This window comes from Rousettus aegyptiacus, unplaced genomic scaffold, assembly GCF_014176215.1.
Source record: "Rousettus aegyptiacus isolate mRouAeg1 unplaced genomic scaffold, mRouAeg1.p scaffold_m13_p_6, whole genome shotgun sequence".
Lineage (NCBI taxonomy): Eukaryota > Metazoa > Chordata > Mammalia > Chiroptera > Pteropodidae > Rousettus > Rousettus aegyptiacus.
Genome location: NW_023416309.1, coordinates 111,192,697 through 111,219,022, shown reverse-complemented (window position 1 = coordinate 111,219,022; position 26,326 = coordinate 111,192,697). Strand labels below are relative to the sequence as shown.

The 26,326-nt window shown below is 43.7% G+C and overlaps 1 protein-coding gene across 2 annotated transcripts in view; it reads left to right on the top strand.

Moving 5' to 3' along the window:
- GRB2 (growth factor receptor bound protein 2) overlaps positions 1-26,326 on the top strand; it is a 70,872-nt gene that overhangs the window by 19,233 nt on the left and 25,313 nt on the right. For both annotated transcript variants that reach the window (XM_036222890.1, XM_016132533.2), the window contains exon 2: positions 1,215-1,429. In XM_036222890.1, coding sequence (XP_036078783.1) covers positions 1,352-1,429 — 78 coding nt within the window. In that variant the 5' untranslated portion in view covers positions 1,215-1,351. The remainder of the gene's footprint in view (positions 1-1,214; positions 1,430-26,326) is intronic.

Genomic DNA, 26,326 nt, shown 5'->3' with positions numbered 1-26,326 from the left:
TGTAAATGATCTGTCCCCATTCTGCGGTGCCGGTGTTGTTTTCTGCTTTTGTTTAGCCTGAATGAAAACAGTGTCTGATGAAACAGAATGGAGCTTTATTTTCCTTCAGCTATGCGGAGGGCTAGGTCGTGTCCCGCGTGTATGGCTGGTGACTCTCCCATAGCAGCGATCGTGCTGCCCACAGTTCCCCATCACCTTTTACCCCCGGAGGGTTATTACCGACTCTGTACCTGCAAAATGCAGTTTGGATCAGTTTGGTACTCTTCCGGCTCTGAGCAAAGCAGCTGCCCTCAGGGGGACTGAGAGAGACCTCTGTTTGACTTTCTGGCACCATCTCCCTGCACTTGCTTTCCCCAGACATGATGTCTGGCAGCTCAGATTCTGAAAAAGGGATTCCTTTCGAGTGTAGGTTAGGATTTCAACTTTGCGCCTGAAGCTCGTTAGAAATAACACGGAGACTGCTTCTGGAATGCTGAGCCTTGGACATCTATTTCAAGGCTGTTGCGGACTCCAAAGTCTTGGTGGGGGAGGGTCTTCAGGGGAGAGGGAGCCTAATGTAAGAGCAGGTCTCCACCAGCAAAAGGCTCAGATGGACCTTACTCTGGTTGCCTGTGCTTAGAGTTGTAAATCGAATGGACAGGTGGGTTCCTCTGTTCACTTTCTCGGGCTCTCGGCGCAGACCAAGGCTTAGTTTCTGAGACGAGTTAGAAGCATCTCAGGACCAAAGCGTGCGGTGACTGCTTTGGGCTGTGGGTAGGGGACCCAGCGTGTTCAGAAAAGCAGAAAGATTGGCAGGGGAAAAGAGGGAGATAGGCCAATTTAAATGAGAAAAGTAGGGTGTCATCCCGGGGGGAGACCCTTCCCCAGTGGGCTGCATTTCGTGCCCGGAGGGTGTGAGGGGCGAGGGAGAAAAGGCAGAGACCCAACGGGACTCCTGCCGGTTCCTGCACACCGTGCACGCCCAGCGGGAAGGAAGAGGAAGTGTATTCTGGAATCGCTCGAACAGCTGCCGCCATTGGCCAGCAGGCCTGTCAGTCGTCTGGGCCTGAGGCTGAAGAGAGGAAGAACGAGATGAGGGCTCCTGCCTAGGAGGGAGGGAGGAGGGTTGAGCCAGCCGAGCCAGGGGGCGTGGGGGCTGGGACAGCAGGCCGATTGGCAGGGCGGGGCTGCCTTCCATCCTGGCCACTTCTCTCAATCATCGTCTTCTGATTCAGGGTGGCATTGTGTGTCCCGGAGTGCAGGAGCGAGTCCCAGAAGAGAGGCGAGGCTGAGCCCGGAGCGCTGGGCTGCTTCAGCAGGGAAGACTCCCTTCCCCCTGCTTCAGGCTGCCGAGCACTGAGCAGCGCTCAGGATGGAAGCCATCGCCAAATATGACTTCAAAGCCACTGCAGACGACGAGCTGAGCTTCAAAAGGGGGGACATCCTCAAGGTAAGCGTTGGTGCCAGGCAGTGCCGAGCTGGCCTCTCCTTGTGCTCACCCACCTTCTCCGCCCTGATGACACACAAAGAAGCCTTTTCCCATTGCCCACTCTCACGCCGACCACCGTGTGCCGTGTGATCTGGGTAGCAGAGCAGACGCCGAGTGGAATATTAAATATGACTTCGGAGGGTCGGTGCGGCGTACGGTCTTTAACTGCCTTTGTGCGAGTGCCTCGAGTGTTTCTGTCTGCTCGTTGTTATTGGTACCATTTCAGATAAAGTCCAAGCAATATGATTGTAGTAAGGAAGTAAAAGGCTAGATCGATTTACCTCATAGAGTTTTATTAAAAAATAGAGGATTTTTTGAAAGACCTAAACTCGAAGTACTGAAGTGTTTATGTAAAAGCACTCAGTCTTATTTTACATAGTCAAAAGATTTTTGCATTCTGGAACTCGATCCTAGTCAGTTAAATTAATTTCTCCTAGTTTAGAGAGGTGGTTAGATGTATATGCCAAAACTTATTAAAGAATTCAATGCATTTTTATTCTTTGCGAAAAAACGAATGGAGTTCCAAATAATATGGTTTAGCTTGCAGTTGTACAAGTCAGATTTCGATTTTCTTAGAAGAAACTTGGAGCAATTACCCCATGTTAAACTCTAACTGCACAAAAGAAACGTGCTGACAGTTTAAAACTGAGCTTCTTTAGAGTTCGCAGCTCATTTTGGGCCCCACTATTAACACGAGGATTTGCTTTCCACCTGGCACATGTTAATTACGTTGTTTACTCAGTTGACTAGAGCAGCCTGTCCTTTTGGATATGTTATTTATTCATTTATTTACTTATCTACAAGGGTGAGTGTTATCAAATAGTGTGTCAGCTCTAAATGAGGAAAACCCAAAGTTTAATTTTTCATATTCACTGTGTTTCAAATTTTGACATTTCCCCCTCTGATCCTTAGTTTGATTCCCAGAATTTGCCACCATTTGTGTACTAGCCCTGATGAAATTATCAGAATTTTACAAAGAGAAGGAAAGTGGCAATGTAGAAATCGGGTCCTTTATAAAATGACTAGTTTTTTTTTTTTTTTTTTTAAACTTATGCAGATCTGTGGAGAGTTACTATTTTGCTGTCATCCTCAGGGGTGTAGAGTTCTATTCTGAAGTTACTTCACACTGGTTTAATGTAGACCTGTAGGTTGGACTTTGTAGCAAGTGACATTGAAGGGCCCTTTAAGGAGAAGGAAACTGTTCCATTCAGAGCTGTTTCTGTGATGCCAAGTTTTTTGAGGGTATTCTCAAAATCAGCACTAAATTGCCCCAAAACAGAATCAGCTATAGAGTGACATATGTTTTCCGTTTCTGTTTTCTTGGTGAGCTAGATATCAAAGCAAACATAACTTAGACTACTGAATTACTCTGTCATTGATGTACAAAGGAGGGAGGTAATTTGATGTATTCATAGGTGATTACTGTGTTTGGCAGATAACCCACTAGTGATTTCAGGAGGTTGGCCACTCAAGTACCCACATTTGTAGCCTGTACAAAAACCCTTAGGGGCCTTTTTTTTTTCCTTTTCAAATATAAACTGATTTCTCTATTAAATTTACCCTACAAAATTGAACGTGGAAGCCTGGTCATTCATATTTTTCTCTAAGTTTATCCCATTGCATATTTAGCACTAAAGCAGCAAAGTAAAACAAAACTAGGGATTTGAGATCTAGTTTAAGAAATTTTTAGACAACAGGTTTTGCTGTTTACAATCACTGAGCTGTTTCTAAACCTGGACCATGAACATTTTATAAGTTCTCCAACTTAAATTAGTAACCTCTTGAACAAGTGTAAAACCCTTTTCTTCCATGCTGTGATTAGAGAAGATGACACTGTTTAACCCTGGCCCAGACATTTTTACGGTGGGAGAGAGGCAGCGAATCAGAGTTCTCCCATTTACTTTGAGATTTTCTTTGGGGAGAGAAAAATAACGTAGATTTGGTTCTTTCCAATTTGGTAGATAACTGGCATATGAAGTCATAATGCCATTATTGCTTTTGAATGGTGGCCATTAGCTGTTTGTTAGTAATCTTGTGGCTTTACTCCAAAAAAAAAAAGAGTGATGATACAGTAGTTGCCCTTTGTCTCGTAATTCTGTAAAACAGCTGAGTGAAGAGGAGAGGCAGGAGGGACATTGCTTTGTCTTGAGAGCTGTTAAAAATAAAAGCTGTGTTTTCTTCGTTTGGTTATTCGAGGAGTAATAGGCTTTGTTTGAGTGGCTTTGATTTGATTTGCTAACTGTTTAGGAGCTTAGTCGTGAGCCAGAACATGTTTGTTTAGAAGTGGCTAGAATAGCATCGAGCAGTTTAACTTGATTGAAATAGGGATATATTTGTCGTCTCTTCATAAAGGGGGCAGTGCATGTTGGTGTCAAATACGTTTTATTTGAAAGTAATGAAAGAAAGGGGCTTAGCGCTCTGCCCGGAGTCCGGAGGGAGTGCGTCCTCTCGCTGTCCTAGAGTTCCCGGCTAACTGCTGCTTAGCGCTGACTCCTGTCCTCCAGCAGACCACACTTCCTTACTTTCTACACATTGACATGTTCTGCTCTGAGAAAAGAGAAAAATAAAAACGGTTTACTGGCAGCCTAAAATAGAACCGAGTGCTTCAATATATCTGCCTTTGTTACTTTTCCTCTTGTAAAAGCTTGTGTTTTTCTTGGGGAGGGGAGGGCACTGGGGCCTAGAAGTGGAAGGGATTGCTCTTCTGCTGTCGGGTTCAGGCCTCGCATGGCCGAAGCGAACATGACTTTCTCCTGCTTTCGGAGGGCAGGCTTTAGATAGCCCCGGGGTGCTCCACTGAACAAGGCCCCTGAGTGCACCCGTATCCGAGCTCACCTAGAAGTCCCATCTGCCGTTGAGGGGCTTCGTGCATGTGCTTCCAGCAGCGCCGCATAGGAATTAAGAACCGATTTTGAGCTCTGGAACCTGTGCTCATTCCATTCTGGGGCTGACGTCTTGTTTTCCATCAGGGCAGGCCCTCGGCTGTACGAGGCAGCCAGCAGCGGAGCACGAGGTGGCTTCTGCCTGGTCTGCCACTGACGACTTCTGCCTGTTCACAAGCTGCTTCAGAACTAGGTCTTGGGTTCACACTCGGATCTTTGAAGTCTTCTGTCTCAGTACTGATAACCCGATTCACTGTCATTTACTGAGCATCTCCTTGAGCCACATCCTGGAATAAGGTGCTTTGAGAGTCCGGGAAGAACTAGAAGATGTACTTTCACCCTTTAGGAAACTCTAAAGTCAAATAAGAGAAGTGAGATTAATGTCTGAAACAGTGCACGGCAGTGTGTCAAATGAGAGTGTTTTTAGAACAGGAAAAGACCTTTTAAAATCTCTTAATTTAGACTTTTATTATTTTGCACATGAAGAAATGGTGGCCCACAGAGGTTGAATGATCTCTTCAAGGTCACAAATTACTGGTACTTAATAGTGAACTGGTAGGTAATGGAATGCTGAAGTTACGTTGCACGCCGTCACTACCAGAATAATTCAGGAAGGGAAGAGATTGATAAGAGCTGAAGTCAGAGGAAGCTGTGAGAAACAAGTGTGACCTGAATTGGACCTCGTGCGCTGAGTAGGACAGGGCTGGGTGAAGAGAAGGGAGGCAGGGGAGTCGTGCTCGTATTTGAGATAGGAATGCTACAACAAGGTTATAGACTGTGACACCATGGAAAATAAGGTAGAGTTGGAGCCACGTAGGAAAAACTCAAGAGTTTGGAGTTTGATCACGTCCTCAAGAAGCCTCTGGGGGTTTTTAGCCGATCACGAATGTGTTCTGTGTGTAGAGTGGCTTGCAAGGAGGTACCTCGAGTCCCAGCCTGGAAGGCTGCAGTAATCAGGTGGTGAGGTAAGTGTCTGCGTAGGTATTAGAGACTGGGAATGAGGGGCAGGGGTGGTCTCAGAGGTGCTGAAAGGAAACGTAATGGGATTCCTGCCTGTCAGATGGGGCACTTGAATACGTCTCCCCTCCCGTGTAATAGGAAAGAATGCCCGTGGGGGAGGCTTCTGAGAGCAGGAGTCTGAACTGTGGTTTCGCTGGTTATAGTTTTCACAACAGCTGGATTTTGGTCACGAGTCTCATATCAGGTATTTAAATTATAAAACCTAAAAAAAAAAACCCAAAATAAAACAAGGTTGGGTGGTTTCTTTTTTCTTCACTATTTTAAAGTTCAAGTATCAGTATACTTTATAGAAACATTTCTTTGCCTATTGATAAGAATTTTTATCAATCTTGTTGACTAAACTCAGAATATTGCATTTAATCTTTTAAGAATGAGGACTGTTTGTGTTCTCAGATAATTTGTTTGCCTTTCATTATATCCATCCCCCGCCCCCCCCCGCCCTGTCATCTGAATGGACTATTTCTAAATAGGTGCCAAGAATGAACTTTCAGTTTCAAGACTCCTTTTGGGAGGCTGGCAGAAGACTAGTCAGCCTCGTTTGGCAAAAGAAAGAAGGAAATGCAACGTTCCTCTGGGGTCTTGCAGGTTTCAGGTCTGTAAGCCATTGTAGTTGAAGTTGTCATTGAATAGCTACCATTTATGAAGCATTTACTATATGCCATGGAGTTATACATTGTTTCTAACATGGGGCCGATAGCAGAACCAGGCTCAGAAGTTAGGTAACTTGCTCAGGGTCACACGTCTAGTAAGTGGCAGAGGGGGTCTTTGGTCTTAGGTGTGGCCGCCGTGCTCCCCGTGCGGTACAGTGAGGTCCCCCCAAACTGTCAGGATGAATAAACCAGAATTGTAAGGCCACCTGCCTTGTCGTCTTGTGGCACTGATTCTGCTGAGTGATTTATCGGACATCGTGTGTAAAGTAAGTTGACTTCAGCAAGGAAAGAAATGAAACAAAAAAAAATGAGGTCATTCTGCTTGTCAGATTTGCAAAGATGAGAAAAAGATTAACCCCTCCCCTCCGCTGGCCAGGATGTGGAGAAATGGGTATTGTCACCTCCTCCCTGCGGACGCTGATGCCAACACGATCCTTCCGAGCAGTGGCCTGGTGCTATGTATCGGAACATAACATGACCCAACAATTCCACTTCTACAAATTCTAAGAGGAGTCTCAAGTGAGTTTTAAAAATGTAAACAGACAGATGTTTATTTCAGTGAATCTGTGCCACCTAGAGAATAAATTTCTTCAATTAAATTATAAAATACTTTCGTTTGTGAGATGCATTTTGGAGATGTTAAAATGTGTAAAAAGGGCATCTTCAAATGTATGGAATTACCATATTAGAAAAAAACCTAAGTAGCCAATCAGTAGGAGGCTATATGAGTGGACTGTGGTACCTGTAAAAAGGAATACCTGAGGTGTCAGTGTAGCTCTAGCAACACAGTGATGTCTGCACTTGCGCAGAGAAATGTTTCATGGATCCTCTGTTAAAAAGTAATACTGTAACTAATATATTGAGTGCTTAGTATGTCCTCGAGCTAAGCTAAGCCTTTTACTTGGATTCCCTTTTAATCCTCGCAGTAATCCTATAAAGACATGCTATTATCCCCATTTTACTGATCGGGAACCTAAGGTTTAGGTTAAGTAACTTACCCAGGTACTCGAGTTAGGATTCACATCAGGCCATTTTGAGTCCAGATTCCATGTTCTTAACTACTACCCTGTTGGGTCTTGTCATACCCAGATGAGGGCAAACGAGAGAGACAGACAGACAGACAGATGGAGACAGAAAGAGAGAGACCATTGCAGGGGAATTGCTATTTCTATTTGCTTGTTAAATACACAGACTTTTTTCTGAATGGTCCTCTTAAAAGATAACAGTTTTCTCGAAGGTGCTGGATTCCAGGTGATTTTTACTTCTTTTTTGTGTGTGTTCTTTTGTATTACTTTATCAGTTTTATTTAAACATTAAAGTTATTTCACACGGTAAGTAGTTAACATTTGCCTCTCTTTTACCTTGACAGATATTCCAGGAAGTTAAAGTGCTCTGGTCAGGGGTTGATTCGTTGCTTCGTTTTTTAATGGCTGAGGTTTAACCTACTTTTAAATCTTTAGTTCACTGTGCTCAGCGCCATACAACTTAGAGACCTTTTTAAAAGTGACTCAGGATGACTTTTTGAGGAAAATCTGGGTCCTCTTGGCAGGAGCTCCCTCAGCTTTACCCCCTCGTGGACGTGACATGAGTGACACCTGCGTCGTGGTAAAGAACTCGTCCCCCAGGCTAGACCCCCACCTCTGCCACCGGCCAGTTCAGCATTGTGCTCTCGGAGAGTTTGCTTTGTGCTTTGGTTCTCCCATCTGTAAAATGGGCCTGGCACCTTCCTACCCGGAGTCACAGTGAGGATCGAAAGAACTCATGTGTTTGTGTGCGCAGAGCAGTGCCTAGCATAAAGCACACAGAAATGCCCGCTGCCGTTAGTTTATTAATGTTATTCAGGCGCACACTTTGATAACCCCTGGCCGAGGCAGCTAATGGTTAAGTCACATGACCCTACCCCCTAACACTGGCTGGGCGCTCGTCCTGATATTACCTCAGTCAGACCTGTTTAAACCTCATCCCACAGCTCTGCTGAAAGCAGGGTATTGATGGAGGATTGTGTGAAAGACAAGTAGTTTCTCCATTCTGAAAAGTCTTTGGTCTCAGAATTAAACCTGAAAGCAAAGAGATCGGTACCTGCCCAGTGTCCTGTCGGGGCAGCGGGTGGCGGCTCTCTTTGGCTGAATGCAACTTTGGGATTATGCTGTTGGCTAACGTTAAGAGATGTTAGAAGAAACAGCCCCGGGAAAAGCTCATTCTTGGATTTACTGTGAGGATGTTAAGGAGCCTTTACTATTGGTAGGTGTCCTCAGTGAGGATCTACCTGTGGGAGGACATTTTCTCTGGTCTCAATACCAAGAATAGATGGTTTCCCCCAAACAGCTTTTAAAAATGTTAAGGATGCTATAAATAATGCTTTAATAGGTTTCCTTCTTTACCCTGTGGGAAAGCTTAGAGCCTACTCTGGCCCATTTCTAGCAGCAGTTTTCACATACACTGTCCTATTTTTATCCAAACAGGTACTGATATTAGGTGTAAAATACTGAAACTTTTTCCTCACCGTAACAATGGCCTTACTTTTTAATTAATTTATTCTTTAGTTTACCGGTGTACTTTTAAAATCTAAGTAGAGCAAATGGCAAAAGCCTTTCATCATATTTTGCTTTGAAAAATATAAAAAACACCAGTTTAGTATAAAGTGAGAGGAAATGCAGTTTGGACCTTCAAACTGTAGGCTTCACAGAGAACAAGACAGGAATATATATTTTCAGTGAGAATATTGATCATTGAATGTCGTCTTCGTGTCGTTATGTTGCAGTGGTTTGTTACATGTGGATTGTGAGTTTATTTGCCCTAGTGTGAACTAGATTCGAATTATATTACGTGTGTGTAAAATGGCTCCACTAATGTTAAACCTTAGAAATGTAAACAACTTGTTTTGCCGAACTGAAATTGTTTACCCCAAGAGTGAAATTGTTTTGACCAAAAGTGATAACCAGGGTTTATTCATACCAGATCCTGATGGCTTTCAGTCCTGGCAGACCACCCGGCGATGCTGGCCGAGACAGACACGCCGTGAGCAGGAACGGCGCCGTATCAGCGCTGGGTCGATTGCCGGTCGATCAACCGTCGATCGTCGAAGAGGCCTCTCGTTTGGATGGACAGAGTCTTGGGCCAAGAAGTAAATCAAGGGACGGAGAAGCACACTCTTGTGAGACAGAGAGAGTGCTCTGATTCAGGCAGAGAGTCCTGGAAGTTTTATGTGTGACGTCTTCAGTGTCTTATCAGCCAGGTGCACGGGTGTCTGGTTATCACTGTTGGTCAAAACAGTTTCACTCTTGGGGTAAACAATTTCAGTTCGGCAAAACAAGTTGTTTACATTTCTAAGGTTTAACATTAATGGAGCCATTTTACACACATGTAATATAATTCCAATGTAGTTCACACAAGGCAAATAAACTCACAATCCACATGTAACAAACCACTGCAACACATTACTTCATAGATCTTTATTTTCATAGGCAAAATATGTATAGCTTGAAATGGATTACTAGAGGAAAAGGAATATACTTACAGCATTTCATTAGCAATACCATTTTGCTTTACTATTTAAAATTACTTTAATTGGAAAAAAAAAAAAAAGATAGGAAACTCAAAATCCTGAATGAACCCCCCACGCCAGTATTTCACTATTTCAGGTCTCTTCTGGGCCTTATCAGTGTACATACATTTTTTTAAATGCTGTAATTGTAGTAGACTTAAAACACAACATATGTTACCATTTACCCACGTTAGTTTTACTAATTATTTTTAATGGTTTAATATTTTAAAATATTTTTAAAGTTAATGATCTGTAATTGACTTAACTATTTCCTTATTGCAGGATATTTACCTTGTTTCTATTAATTTAGTTCATAATCTCAAAGGAGGCTTTTAATATATATGTTGGTCTACTCTCCAAGAAGACTGAGCAGATTACCTACTAAAGGTCAAGTTTAACGAGACTGGCCTATAATCGTAGCCAGATATATAATAGCACAGCTGGTGTTTGCTTCATTCTCTGATCTTTAACATCGAACGTTATTTCATTTCGACAGTTTTTTATAGGACCATGGAACCAGAGTTTTAAACCGATTGAACCTCTCTTCTCAGCATCTAAGATACTTGACAACAGCACTCAGTTCTTCTGAGGCGCATTTTATTTTGTGCTTTTCCTTCAGGTGATGAATTTGCTTATGTAGCTGTGTCAGATTAAGTTAAAAAGTAAATTTTATAGCTGAGAAATTTGGTGTGTATTCATTGATGTAGTTTTAATTGTTCTACTTCTTGGGCTGAGTAAATTTCTTCAAGAGGAGGATCATCCTAACTTATGGTTGGAAGAAGATAAGGAGACAGACAAACCGGGCTTTGTTTAGTCGCTGCTGCAGATGTTTAGCTTCGGAGCCATTTGAGAAAAAGGTAGAGGGACTTACAGAAACACCCTCACTTTACATGTCCTGCAAAAATAAAGGGAAAAAATCTATCACGTTGAGAACAGTTTGTTTTCCTTGGATATTAGGATTATGGTGAACTTTCACTTTTCTGTAGCACGCATTTCTATAGTGGATATTTTTGCAAGCACATACTAGTTTCACATTCAGAAAATCCAGAGAAAACAGAAACACTACAATAGTTTTCCAGGTGTCTGTTTACAAGTTAACAGACATTTTAAGGCCTGTTTTGCTTTCTTACAAGGAAAAAAAAGATCACCGCGTACAGCTTCATGGAGCAGATTTGTTTCATATTAAGACTCTTCGTGCAGGAAGCACCAGCATCCTCCACGTCGTCGAGGGCTGTTGCATAGGCTTTATGTAGAATATGAGACGATAAACTAGAAAAATGCTCATGCCCTTTTCCTTATGAACAAACAGATTAGCCCTAAAACTAGCCTTGCTGCTCAGACATCTAGTTGTGTCTAGCTTCTCTTCAAAAGTAATGTTATGAAAGTAATGTTTTGTGCTTTCTTACATGCTTAATTTTGACTTAGGTCAGCCTCTAAACTGTATTAAAACTACTAATGCAGCTAAATTGCAGTTTTTCAGAGGTTTAATTATCCATTTCTCCTTCCTTGTTTTTTGTCCATATATAGCTTTAGTCAGGCTTACACTTTATTATTTATCAACTTCGATAAAATGTTTGGCTTTAAAAAGTAAGATGGAGAGAGCAAATAAAAATTTGACATCCTTAATGGATATAGTTATCTACTGTGTGTTTAAAACATCAAGTGCCTTCATTTTACCCTTTTAAAATATTTATCAGAATTATTTAATAGAATAATGTTAAAGAAAGTTGGGTCATACTCCCTCCTGTCACCCAGATAACTTTGTGAAATTAAGTGAACAAATAAATGTCTCACTCATTAGAAAATGTGAAAGGTAAACTCTCTCTCCAGAGAAAATCACTGTTAGTTTTTCTGTAACCTTTCAGGAAAAACATTTAATGAATGTAGCCATAGTTACTTATACTCTATTTTTTGGGTATGGTGAGAAACACAGGGAAACCATATTCAAGATTTCGTTAATGAAAGTAAACAGGTACTTCAGCTTTGCAAGAGAGGATAGGGTTTCTGCTTAAGTACAGAACCTCTTTAGAAAAAAAACAGTAGTAGCTCAAAGAATTTCTATGGTAGGCTATCAGAGAAGATCAGAATGATTAAGACTTCCTCAAAGTCATGTGTTAAAGCTGAGTCAGTAGATCGTAAACCTGAAATTGGCACAAAGTTTCCCAAAAGTTGTGTTAATCTCGTCCACATAGATATCCAGATGAGTAGTGACTAATGGCCTCATGTAGTGCTAAAAGTGGAAGGAAACTAGTCTTTCCTTGAGATTAACATTAGTCTCCTAAATTTAGGCTACTGGTGTAGGAAGAACTAATACTTTTCAGTTTTCATTAACTTGGAAAGTCATATTGTGTGTTCATGATAGCAGAATTTGGATGAATTCTTAAGACTACTTATCCAGCATCTCAGCGAGTGACAGCGACAAATTACTGAGTATCTCCTCCATGAAGGGCACCGCGCTTAGCACAAAGGGTTCAAGATACACATAATATTTAGTAATGCACTGTTTTAAGACCTATGCTAGAGGTATGCACTGGGTGTTTTGTTGACTAAAACACACTTAGATACGAGTATCGAAAAGATTTGAGATAATTTAGAAATGCTCGTGACTGCTTTGTCCATCCAGATATATCTGACTTGCTGAGACTTCTAACATTAGCAAAGCTTATTATCTCTAAAGAGTTGTCGGAATTGTCTAGAACACTTAAACTTGTGAGGTTAATTGCCCTTCAGTGTATTTGGCAGTTATAAAAGGAGACTTGAGCCATGTTGACAGTAGTGTGGCACATGCAAGAGCTTCAAAATAATTATGACACTTCTACGTTTCGTAAGAGACTTTAGGTGAGTGCCAAACTCCGATTTCATGCCTGCGACACCACTGCTCCCCTCTAAGGAAACATTCTGTGGAAATAGGTTTCTACTACACATTTGTATATGCAGGGTATTGAATAGCATTTCTAACTGGGGTTACTTTTAACTGGAACTTTCCATGTATTGAAAATAGCATGAACCAAACACTAAATGTTTTAGTAACTTAAGGAATGGGAAGGATCGAGCCTTTTATTTTCTTCATAGCCAGAATATGAATTATATTTAGCAAGTATGTGTGTGGTCCAGAGGGGTATACACCTGAAATCTGCGATCTTGATGTTAGTTTCTAAAGTTTAAAAAGTTGGTGGTCAAGAAAGTGGAAAATGCAATACCTTTTCATGAAGCCTTTGAAGGAAAATTGCTCAAGTAAATAAACAAGCTCAAGATTTCTTCATAGACCTGACAACATGTATTCAGTTAATATTGTTTATCAGATAGAAGTATGGAAGCCCCAAAATTTTGTGTCTGTTTACAGGGAGGATAGAATAAGACAACAATGCTGTGTGTGCTTTTAATCGGTCCCCTCAACAGGACCCCTTGGTTAAGATAAAAGTAAAAACTGAACATTGTTTGTTTAACGTAGGTTATTTAAAAGTTACTTTATTTTAAAACATTTTTAGATTCACACAAAAAAAGTGTGAAGAAACACAGAGTTCCCATATTTCTTACACCCAATTTCTCCCATTATAAACATCTATTAGTGTAGTGCCTTTGTTATAATTAATGAACCAGTACTGATACATTATTAACTAAAGTCCATACTTTATTCAGATTGCTTTAGCTTTTCCTAAGTTCCTTTTTTCTGTTCCAGGATTCCATACAGGATGCCACGTTGTTTAGTCATGTATTTGTTCTTTTGATTCTTTGATAGTTCCTACTTAATGACAGATTGTTTTCTAAAAGCTAAACTGGTGTTTCTGTAGGTATTATTTCTCCCGTAATGCATGTTAGTGACGTTATGCGGTTGGACCACAGAGCATTTGTGCTCCGTATGTCTGATATTCACCATGCTGTTCGTACTGTGGTCACTAACCATATATGGCTATTTAAATTTATATGCATTTATATAAATTTAAATCAAATAAAAATTTTATTTCTTCACTTGCATTGGCCATATTTCAAGACCTCATTAGCTACATGTGGCCAGTGGCTACTATATTAAACAGTGCAGATATAGAACGTTTACATCATTGCAGAACGTTTTTTTTGGACAGTCCAGTTGTAGAACGTCACCACCCAAATAACATTCACTGTATTTCTGTTCAAAGTATTTTGGGTTTCACTGTGAAATGCCGGGAGTTATATCCTCCCCTGCCGTTGGAGACCACTGGCTGCTCTGGTCTTCGGCGGTGAGGCCCCCAGGCAGAGCTGGGGGGTGGGGGGTGCGGGGAGGTAGAACGCCGCTGGGGACGAGGGCTAGAGAGTTGGGGTGGCGCTTCTCTTCTTGTGGTTCTTCTCCGTCTGCACTCCGCCCTGTTCTGGGAACTCGTCATTTCCCGCAGCCCTTTCTCCACAGCGCCGGGCCTTTCCCACCTCCATCCCGCGCGCAGGTAGATGGGGAAACCTGTCGCCACCTGGCCATGTGTCTTCACTGGTGAGGACCGAAGGACCAGAAGAGTGCTCGCAGAGTGGCTCTGCCGGGGTGGCCTACAAGATGCCGAATCCAGCGCCGACTCCTTTCATTTGAGCGCCTTGTGTCACTGCGTTTGTAATGTGGTCTTGAGCTAAATGTGCAGACAGCAGCATCTGAGGCCCATCCAGAGAGCAGAGGCAGCATTTCTTTTAATTCAGCAAAACCATAATTATTGTGCTTTCAGTATTCTGTTTTACATAAATAATCTCAGGCAAAGTCTCCTATTATGATGTCACTTTGATTCTTTGTATTAACTTGTACCAAAATTTTGCACAATTTACTCTCCTCACTCAAAAAAACCCACAGTACTTCGTCGATGAACGTTTTTGCCAGTAATGTGAAATAATGGGTCAGTTCATCTTTGTGGCTATATTTAAACAAAATTTGCTCAGTTTTTAGTCGTATTGGTCTCTGAACACTAAGCTATTTCAGTCGTGGTTTCTCTTGTCTGGTTTGACCTTTGCCCCATTACTTAGCTCATCACTTGGAGCAAGCCTGAGCTCTTTTTCTCTCCTTCAGGTCCCTCCCCTGCCCCGTAGTTCCATCGTGACATTCTGGCCACAGCATATTTTTTTCCCTCCGGGTCGCAGTAGTTTCTGTATCTCAGCCTTTGCACAGTGCCTCGCAGCGCAGTAGTTCAGTATGTTGGAGCCGAGGAAGCACCAAACCCACACCGGGCTCTTCCTCCTCCGTGTGGATCAAGCTCCTAGTCTCTGGCGTCTTCGTTACTCAGCACCGCCCGTCAGAGGTCGGGCTTGGTTCCGCTGCTGCCTCCACTGCCTTTGCGTTCATTTCGGTGACGTAGACCAGAGACAGGAACTCTTCGGATTTCCGTTGTAGTTTTTATCTCCTTATTTTGTGCCACCTTCGTTAGTTAGGTTTCTGAGCTACTTTTCCTTCGAGTCTTGTGAAGTGTCATTATACTTTACTGTACTTGGAATCTATAGAATACTCAGGATTGATTTTTACATCACTGTCCAAAAAACATCCCCAGTTGCCATCAGTTTTTGTTGCGGGTCATTTACTCCGTCCATAGTCATGGCGGTGGTTTATTCCAGCAGATAGTCCACACGTATATAAGAAATAGCATCATAGAAGGTGGTTCTAAACACTTTCGGCTTTCTCGCCTAAATTTGTTTTTCATTCTGTAAGTGTCTAAGAAGACAAGGGGGGGTGGGGAATCACAGGAATAGTGGCAGGAACCCTGCCGATTTGTTCCGACTTACATATTTTACACAACTCAGCCTCGGGGAACGCTCCACGGAGGCCTGGACTGTGGGAAGAAGAGTCTTATCAGATGTTTTCTTGAGTTTATGTTGCTGCTAAAAGTGAGGTTGGTGGCGGGAAAGAATTCCTTCTTGTTTTTCACGCTTTGCCAGAACACTTTGCTCAAAAACAACCGTTTGAACTCTTACTCGCATCCCCGTGGTTTCAGGGATGCTTTCTGACCTCTCGGCAGCAGCACAGCTGGGACTGGTGGCACGCGCTGTGGTGCCAGACATAGCTGTAGCCAACCTGGAGCAGGTCCAAGCTGAGCAAGACACCGAAGTCAGAACAGGCAAGCGGCGCCAGCACTCGCAGTGTCTGGAAAGTCTTCGCAGGAAAGTGATGCAGGCAGATCCGACGAGCTTCTGACAATCTGATAATAAACCGACATTTCAGTTCCAAGTCCTGAGCAGTGGGTTTCAGCCAACAAGGCTCTAATGCCCACAGAAGCCAGCCCTTGGAATGTATATACTGGTGACAAACTTGGAGTTTGCACATTGTTGTATCAGTGACCCGTGTTAGCATTCTATCTGTATGATAGAGCCGTCGACTCCATGTACTGACTTAAGCCGAGGCTTTAGGCAGTCATCAGTTTTGCAAGTCCATGCCTCTTCATTAATAATACTATGGTTCGTATTTTGAGTATTTAACGCAATCCTTAAAGCCAAGGAGTACATATGATTCGATTTGTTTTTCTGGAGGTGGATGCAGAAGAGTCAGTCAGTCCTCAAACGCCATCTCCACCATGACCGGTGCCTTTCTTCAGTATGCTGGTTGGCAGAGTCGTAAAGTCAGTCTTTGACCAACCCAGCTCACACCAGCCCATAGTCCTTGTCTCAAGAGTCATATATTCTGACTAACCAGTTGAGTTTGAAAGAAGCAAAGGAATAAATTGGAGTTTTTCCTCAACATAAGGTTGATCAGAATCTTTTGACGAAGTAAAGCCAACATACGGTTGTCTGTGCCTTCTTAAAATTTTACATCTTTGGCTCATGGCCTCGTATGTAAATAAACCTTCAGTTTTGCTAGAGCCTTAAGCTGCTACTTCTTGTTCTAGCTTAAAATCATTTAAATAAGTTAGTTTTGACATATCCCATTTTGAACTCTTAGGTTATGAATATCTAGTGGTAAGTTGATATATAATGAAGAAAATCATAACACTTGATCCTTGAACAGTGTGGGCGTTAGGAGTGCTGACCCCCACACGCATGTAGTCATAAGACCTTGTATAACGTGACACACACACACACACACACACACCCAACTCAAGTTGTCCCTTGGTGTCTTCGGGAGATTGGTTCCAGGACCCTCCCCTCTGCCCTTTCTTCTGCCCTGCAGATACCAAAATTCATGACGTTAAGTCCCGTCTACGAAGCATACAGCTGGCCCTCTGCATCTGCGGACTCCCAGCTGTGGACCAAAAGCAGTACAGATGTTGATTTTTTAAAATCTGCGTGGGAGCGGACCCACACAGTCAGCCCCAAGCTGCTTCAGGGTCAGCTGCGCATTTCCGAGCTCCCTTTTTCCTGTAACGTGTGCGTGTTGGTCAGCCAGCTCTGCAGTGTGCCAGAGAGACAGATTCCGTCCACTAGGAATTTAGAGTTGAGCTGGTGAGGCCCTCTGTGCCTGTGACACAATTTGTAAAGAAGACAGTTACGTGAAATATGTCTTCTGATTAAACACTGATTTAGAGGAATTTATAGTGAGATAGAATCAGATAGAGTGATCAGGTACTATAACTGAATAATTTCGGACTCAAGATATTAGGAAATGCTACATGAAATGGTAGCGAGCATCCGGGCGATCAGACCCTTTCAGGTGGGAGGAGACGCGTGGACAGAGCTGGATTTGCACGTGGGGCCGGCTCCATACCAGGCACTTCGTGCTTTAATCCCCTCAGCAGCTCAGAGAGAGAGCATTTGTAAATGCAGGAACGGACTTCCAGACTTTGAGTAACTTGTGTAAAATGGCACAGCTGATCAATGAGAAAGCCAATATTTGAGCATAATTTGACCTGGTTCCGATTTCGACCTGTGGCCTGACCAGGAGGCAGGCGTTTCCTGATAGGTCCTGGAGCAGTGACTGTACCAAAGCTGTATTGACGTCTAGGAAGAATGAGTCGTGCAGATTGCATGGGGAGAGAAGACTAGAGGCCAGACACAGTTCAGAGGCGGAGCCAGGCCGGAGCCAGATGGGCTGGGGCGAGCTTCAGCCACGCCGTTTCCCTGAGTTTGATGTCGGGCAAGTTTATTACCATCGTGCCAAAATTTCCTCCTTGGGAAAATGGGGATTTTAATAGTACTTACCTCATCCGATGGTTGTGAGGATTAATTGAAATAATTGAAAGGTGTAAGCACTTAAAACTGCAAATATATGGTTATCAAATAGGAAGCCATTTTGTTGCAGGCAAGTTGATGAAAGAAGGTAGTGGGAATGATGAAGAGTCAAAATCCAGAAGGTGTTTCAAGGGAAGAAATAATGACATCGGGCAAGAGATGCAACTGGGGCCGGAGGCTCTGAGGCTGGGGAGGTGCTGGTGCCATTAACAGCGATGGGGAAGCTCAGGAGGACCGAATTGGGGACGGTACGAGGTTGAATGCCAGACCTCAGGAAGCGGTTCAACTAAAAATATTGTGGACAGTTTAGAATCTGCCCACGGCTAAGTGAAGGAAACAATAACAGGGCTCAGCTCACTCCTCACAAAGTAACTTCCTTCTGCCTCTTCCGCGGCCTTAACGTTTGAGGAGCCTGAGTCACCCAGAGGCCGACTGCTCTCCGCAATTTCTGCTCCATTATCCCTCTCAAAACAGAGTACCAGTGGGATTATGACCCATGTGGCAAATGCTTGATTCCATTGCTGTAGACTTTCTAAGTCTGTGGTTAACACTGAGAATAGTGTGGCCCTATAAATGAAAGATTCTCAAGTGAGAATTTCCGCAACTCAAGGATAAGACCCTCAAGTACTGAATACTGTGTTAATTGTGTATTCAACTTTGGCCCCATTATGCTACTGTGCTGCTTATTATGGTAGGCCTAGGAAAGCTGCTTGACTAGATTGAAATGATTTCCGTTTAGAAACACGGGCGCTCTGCCCCAAGTTCGGTGGAGAGGGGCCATTGACGGTGCTGTCAGCTGTCACGGGGCACTTCTGTGCTTGCCTCCTTTTTATCACAGTACTTTTTCTGTGAGGTTCTTAAAACTTTAAAATACACCAGTGTGACTATAAAGCCCCCACTTGAGTTGACTGGCACATATGACCAGCGCTTCTAACTGGGAATCTTGTCTCTTTACTGATTGACTTAATAACTGTTTGTCGAACCCGAATTGCGGTATTTCTTAACCTGTTTTGAGTGTCACACCTTCTGAGAACCTATTAAGTCATTTCCCCCTTCCACATGTATATAAAGGATCCATGTTAAGAACCTTTACATTATAATAGAATGTGCTAAGTGTGGAGGCAGTTCAGCATCAATGTAAAAGAATACCTGCCCTCCAAAAATTTAGTATTTTGTTGAGTAGAAATGACCAATACAGAAACAGTCACGTTCAGCTGTCGTAACAAAGGGCCGAGGACTGTTGCCGGCATGTAGTAGTGTCCGGTAATGAGGTGGTAATTACAGCGGTCGCTGCTATTAATCGTTGCAGGCATCCGCCATTCAGAGAAGGAAGTCTTTGGAGAGTATAGGTAGGAAGTAAGAGCGGCACCGAGCCTCAGTGGCTGAGCTTCGGATCGGCGGGAAAAGGAGACCGGCGTTTCGGGCGGCAGTATTTACAGAGGGTTGGAATGTAAGTGGAATATGAGTTTCAAAACCAGTGATTAGCCCGGCAGTCCTTTTTTGTAATTAAAAACTACATATGATGGGTCCTGATCAGTATCCAAACCTAGCCTAGTCCACTGCCCAGAAACAAGCGCTGTTTATATTTTATTGTCTTTCCTGATAATCATTTTATCTGGATATTTTTTGAGTTGGGATCAGACTGTATATGAAATCACTTTTTTTAAAAAAATAAATGTTTTCCCATTGTGTTAATCCACTGTTGTGTGCAGATAACGGAACATGCCGCTCACTGTGGTCCAAACGATGAAGAGTCTGTGGGCCCGTATCATCAGGAGGCGCGAAGGTGGGCTAGACGGCAGGTGTGGTTCGATCAGAGCCCCAGCTCAGTGTCTCCGGGACGTTTTGGTACCTGTGCCCTGTCCCATGGGTTAGCTTCGTTCTGAGCAAGTGTTTCCTTCCCACCCCCACCTCCTGAGATTTGAACTGATAGGTTCAGATGACTAAAGACCCTCTGTGGGCTGGGGGAGAGGGACTTGCCCTGGAGATTTGGTTGGGGGTCAGTCCCACCCAAGCCTCATGGCTCTGCATAGAGGCGAAGAGAGTTTGACATCGCCCACTGTCCGCTCCACCCACGCTTTTATAAACTTTTAGTGAATATTATACCAGAGTTTCTCATTATGTGAACATACCATAATTTATTTAAGCATTTCACTACTGTTGAGCATTTTAGAATATATCTTTTTCCCCTATTTTAAACAATGCTTAGGTGAACATCCTTATTACATTAAGAGATGTTTCAAAGGAACAATAAGACTTAATACCTGATCAGATGTGAATATGAAAGAAAGAGGAAGGGAGAAATAGCAAAGTGGTGTTCCCATTGACAGACGCCGTGGGTTACCTAGTAGGGCGGCTCAGGAGGATGCTTGGTTTGGCTGCAGCATGTCGAGTGAGGTCTCCAGTGGTTCTGCTCCTGAGCAACCCCTGGGGACCCACCGGCTATTCATTACTTTCAGTTAATTTCTTCTATTTTATCTTTTAAAGACTCTGATTGTACTGATGGGACTTTTTTCTTTTACTCGTCATTTTATTTCTGTCCCCCACAGTCACATTGTATTCCGATTTGAACCCGTCACCTCGCTATGGGTGGTACCAGATGCTCCTTTTCAAAGCCAACCACTCAATTAATGCCACTGTTGCAAAGGCGACATCTTACCAAAATAGCCTGTCCCTGCTGTTGCCTTCCAGTTTACTGCGTTCGGCTTCTACTAAGAATGCGTAACCGATTTATTCTGAGTGAAAGGACAGCTTACTTTTCTGTGCTATTACTTACAGCAGAGTGGAATTCATTAAAGTCAGATATAGAATGTCTGATATAAGGGTCTGTCCAGGAAGATTTAAAGGAGTCTAATTTAGAGGGTTTTTTTACTTTGGTTTTGTTTCGAGACAGCTAAAAGCAGGAGATCTGCTGTAAGATGAGCCATTAGCTTCTGTCGCCTTCGTGGACTTTTTCCCAGTTTGACTATAAGCATCTGGGTGGGCAGCAGATGGAGCTGCGGTGGGACTGGGATCAGACACCTGCCAGCTCGCGGAGCTCACGTATTCTCAGTAGAGCGGCCATTTGATACTAGGACTGCCAGAGAATGTCCTAAAAATAAAGATGGCCAGGAGCAGAGGAGAGGCTTACAAGATTATTTTGGTCTTTCTTTTTCTTCATGGTCTCCCATTAGAAATTTGCATATTAGGCTCAAAATTGCCAAATTAAAAGAATTTTATATTCTCAGACTGCCCCGCCTTTCAGAAAATGAAAGGACTTATTCCCTTTGAAGATTGACCTGAGTAAAGAAGTAGTTGGTAGATTTTTTTTTCCTACATGGACCTCAAAAAACTACCTCTTCTGGGTGGCTCGATTTTTCTGTCTGGGATGGAGAGATTAGGTTGGGTACCAGATAGTTGTATGTGAGGCAGTTTAAAGTACTCCTGTTATTCTGAGTTCATTGTCCATAGCATTCTTAATCTGATCTAATTATTCCCTCAGCTTCAGAAAGTATAAAACCTGAAGAGAAGCCTAGCAAGATCATCGATTCTGTAAAGTATTGGTCAAAAACAGTGTGGGCAGCACTTTCTGGGAGGTCCGTTAAAGACTGTAAAATCACACGTGGCGGGAAGTGCACGTAGTGGTCGTGGGCATGGACTCTGGAGTCGGTCAGGCCAGGGTTCCATCTCCCTCTTCCCATTTACTTGCCGTGTCGCCCTGGGCAAATTATCTGTCCTCATCTGTGAAATGGAATAATACCTACCCGCCATAGGTTGTGAGGATGAAACGGCCTAATATGTCTTGGATTCTGGCACATGATAAATGCTTAACAAATGTAAGCTGTGTTGTTTCAGTTATCAAAGTCATTTCTCACACAGATGCTGAGTGTGTATATGGGGGTGTGATAAAATCAGAGACGCCGCTCTGAAGGATACAGGAGCGTGTACCCGATGGTAATGTGGTTAGCTTCAGTTCACCATTAGAGGTGTGTGCAAGGTGTGAGCCCAGAGAGAAGAGTGATGGGGGTAGATTTCACCCACTGTGGGCCATTCTGCTAAGTTTTGAAGAGTGAGGTAAGACCAGGTGAACAAATAAGGAGGGAAGGGCATTCCAGGCAGCGAGCAGAGACATGAAAAGCCTTGGAAGGTGAGGGGCAGCTGCAGGTAGTTTTACCGTAGCTAGACGATGGGTCTTTGTAGGGAGATAGAGGTAGCCGGGGAAAGAGGCAGAAGCTGCACCATCAGGGAGTTCACATGCTGGGCTAAGTATGGGGCTTGATTCTTTAAAGGTAAGAAGTACTTGGGGGATGCTAAGCATGGAAATAACATCAGAGTTGCATTTTAAGAAAGGATTTTGCAGCAGGTGGTAAGGAAAGGGAAGTGAGGCGGGACACTGCACTGGAGGCGTTCCAAAGAGGACATGTAGATGAGAGGGACCGGACCTGGGATGGGCAAGGGGGAAGCCTCACCAAGGCAGCTTGGTGGCTGTGCGAACTGTTAACCAAGACCGGCAGTATGGGACATAGACTTTTTTTGGAATGTCATGAGTTCCATTCGGTTATGGTTAAGTTTGAGGTAATTGTGAGACATCTAGGAAAAGAAATACATCAGACAGTTGAATGGGTTGATTTGGGCTGGAGAGATTTGTGTATATCCGAGTAGAATACAGGCAGGAATGGAAGTTTGTTTAGAGGTGAACTTCTTCTGAAGTGAGACCGTGGGGTTAGAACAGATGCCAAAAGAGGACTTGAATGTCAGACATTTGAAGAGCAGCCAGCAGTGAGCCAGTGCTGTGGAAGCCACCCTGCTGTCCCTTGACCCGGAAGAGCCTGTCGTGGCATCTGGCTTTGCGTGCACTTGGTGACAGTCACACGACGGTGGTGTGTCACTCGGCCGAGGTGCACGGTGGGCTCTGCCACCTGGGTTTGTGTGTGTGACAGTCACACGGCGGTGGTGTGCCACGCGGCCGAGGTGCACGGTGGGCTCTGCCACCTGGGTTTGTGTGCGCACACTCGGTGACAGTTGCATGACGGAATCACCTGGCCGCATCAGAAGGTACCTCTAACATCGAGCAGTGCATGACCGTAGATACATGAGAAAAGTAGTGCCATGGTGTTTCCTGATAAGTTAGACGGTTGGTGAGGAAGTGATAGAATTTCGGTGACATTTTAAGACAGTCAAGTGTCGGGCCCATGTTTCTTAGGGTTTCTCTGTCCCTTCACATGGCACAGTAGCCTATCTTGACCTCGTTTTCTGTTCTTGTGAAAACACTCATTTGTATCTTTGCCACTCTGTAGTTTTGTTTGGATTTTTTTTTTTTGCCCCCCTTTTCCAGGAGGCTGATTAGCAAAATGTTTTTAGAACAAGGCAGACCTGAGTGTGAATATCATTGCAGTTTCACTGTTTATTAACTCCGTTTGTGGTCAAGTCTCCTGTAACCTCTTTGAGCCCTAGTTTGTTCATCTGTAAAATAAAAACACCCCGTCGGGAAAGGGTCGCCCTCAATATACACGGAAAGTCACGTCTGTAAAGATACACGATGCATCGCGCCTTTCCGGAGCCCCAGCTTGAAGGTGAAGAAGAGGCCAGCCCTGTTGGGCATCGGTCCAGCTCTCTTACTTCAGGAGGCGTTTGTCTGAGGCCCGAACGAGCCAAGGGACCAGCGCGCGGTCGGCGGGCGGGGCGGTGTGAATGCCACTGGGTCTCAGTGTTCTTTCCGCTCCATCGCACCTCTTGTGTCACACCAGGCCTCACCGTGCCGACACACGTCGTGCTGGTGTTTCGCTGTCCCGTGCGAACTGACGCTGCGTTTGACCTGAATTGCATGGGCAGCGACTACATTTATGTAGATTCTTAAGGCTAGTTCTATGGAAGTCTTCTAAAATAGGATAATTACCTTGCCCATATTTGTGACTTCATTTACTAGGCTTTATAATAGGAAAGGGATTGGAAAACCTCCTAAAATCCCATCTGGTCCTTTGATGTGTAAAGGGTTTACAATTACCAGGAATTGTTCCAAACATATAAAACTGTCCTTGCCTTCCAGAATTGTCTAAGGTGTGTGGGGTGCGTGGGGGGGGGACACACTCTAAGTGGTTGCAATCTGTCGAAACCACATTTTTGAGATTTCAGCTATTGAGGCATTTGCTTATTATGCGTAAAAAAAAAACAGGCATAAAAATTCATTATGTAATAATCACATTTCCTCATTTACATTTGGGAAACAGTTTATCGTTTCTTCTAAGAGAGAAAGAACTAGAAAATTTTTATAGCTTACTGTTTCTCCCACTAAGTTTTTCTCTTCGCAAGACAAATCAAAGGGTCAAACATTGAATGTCCTTGAGGATATGGAGATAATAGATGAGGCTCCTCCCCTCAAGTAGCCTGTTTCAGTGGAGAAGACAAATAATTACAGCACATTGAGACAGGTGTGATGACAGAACTGTGACAATAACAGAGTTCGTGGTAGCAGAGAGAAAGCGGTCCCGAAGTTAGGTCTTGAGTTCGTCGTCGGAGGCAGGGGACACGGCATACACGAATCTGAACATCGTGAAACCTCTCGGCAGTTGGGAAGCCACCTGCAGTAGCTTCGTTGTGTGGGAACTTGAAGTTCAGGCGGGAGGTGAGAGGAGGATGAGACCGAGGGGCAGGCAACGCTGGTGACCGAGGGCCTGGTGTTCAGTCACGCCGGCCTGGAGACGGCGCGCGCACCAAGCGGTGGGCCGGGTCTGCTGCGTAGTCCAAGGCGAGCGCATGGCTCTGATCTCTGTCCATTAACCAGGTTACTTTCCAGATTCACTGCGCACAGACAAGTGCAGAGGAAGGAAAACAGCTTTCGTGGGTAATATTTACACTAAAAATGTGGCTGTTAGGCCTGCTGAGATGAACTGATTCCAAATTGCATTTTACCTAAGTTGTGAGAAAAAAAGATCCTCATGTTTAATATTTTAATTAGAGTTTTAAGATCTAATGCATTTTGCCGAGTCTCTCCTACATTATGGGCGGTTTTTGTTGTTTTGTATCCCAGTTTAAGTTGCATTATGGCCTCTCCATTGTACATCTACGGACAGTGAACAGGGTCTGTAACTTCAGAGGGTGGTAACAATATGATGAGAGAATTTGTTGTAAACAAAGGTATAACTGCCATGGAAGATAACAGACGATACCACTTCTGCAAAATTGTCTGAAAAAAAGGTTGAGGCGTTGGGAATAGTATTGAGCTCCTCTTCCTAAGGACCCGCGGCCAGACCCCTGCGCACTGACTAAGGAAAAGTGTGTTGTCAGGCCTCAGCCACCTCCAGCAGAGTTCCTAGTTTGCTTCTGTGTTGCCTCAGCTTTAAATGTGAGCACACTGCCGAGGAGTACCAGACACTGGAGGAGCGGAAAACCGGTGGAGGTTTCAAACAGAATGACAGGCTAGCTTTTTTTTTTTTTTTTAATAACCTTTGTTTTTCACAACAGTTTTAGATTTACAGAAAGCTTATACAAAGAATTTGAGTATTCCTCACACCATGTTTCCCCATTACTGACGTTATGTTAGCAAGGTATATGTTTTCCATTAGTGAACCAGTAATTGATACATTATTATCAACTAAAGTCCATACTTTAGCTTTCCTTAGTTTTTCCCTTCTTCTGGTTCAGGATGTCATCTAGGATACCACATTACACTTAGCCGTCATGTTTGCTTAGCCTCCCAGCAGTGACAGAACTTGCCTACGTTTTGACCATGTTATTCTGGGTTGCAGAATTGAAAACATTCTGAAGGGGACAAAGTAAAAGCAGCGAGACTAGTTCAGAAGTCACCGTGTAATAATCCAAGTGGGAAGTGATGGCAGCTTGGGCCTGGGGGGTAGCAGTAGAGGTGGCGAGCAGTGTTCTGATCGGCATCTGTGAAAACCATGAGACTGGATGAGGGAAGCAACGGAACGAGTGTGGACAGAGAAGAAAATAGGTTCAGGGGTGGAGCCCTTGAGGCACTTTAATGTTTAAAAGTTAATGAGATAAAAAGAAACTAGAAGCCAAGAAAGTGTTTCAAGGCGAGGGAATTGTTTACCTCCATTACGTGCTGCTGACAGGCAAGTCCGATAAGGGCGGGGGACGGACCTTGGATTCAGCAACAGGAGAGCATTGCTGACCTCTGCCTAGGTTCAGTGGCGTGGTGGGAGCAAAAGCGTGTTCGGAGTGGTGCAGAAAGTGAGCGGGCACAGGGGGAAGGGGGCAGGGGAGAATTTGCTGGGGATGGACACAGTGGTGGTTGTGTAAATTCCACAGCAAAAAAGAACACTGCAACTAATATTTATAGGTAATAATATGTGTGCAGACGTATTTAGGAGAAGTGGACTGATGTCTTTAAGCTCGAAGTGCATCAGAAAATAATACAGATTAATGGAAGGATAGATGATGGAAAGCTGTGGAGACAGGTATGTAATAAGGTCCATATTGTTAATGGTATAATTTAGGTGGTGGCTAAATGCGTGTTCATGGTAAAATTCTTTTAACTTTGCTGTGTGTTTGAAAGCTTTCATAATGTTGGGTGGGGGAGGGGATAGGAGGAAAGGAGTCGGAGACAGGGGATATAGACAATGCTTCCGAGGAGTTTCGATATAAAGGGAAGGGAAGATATGAAGCAGTAGAATCAAAAGAAGTCTGTTTTCATCTCAGTCCCAAAGATGGGAGAAAT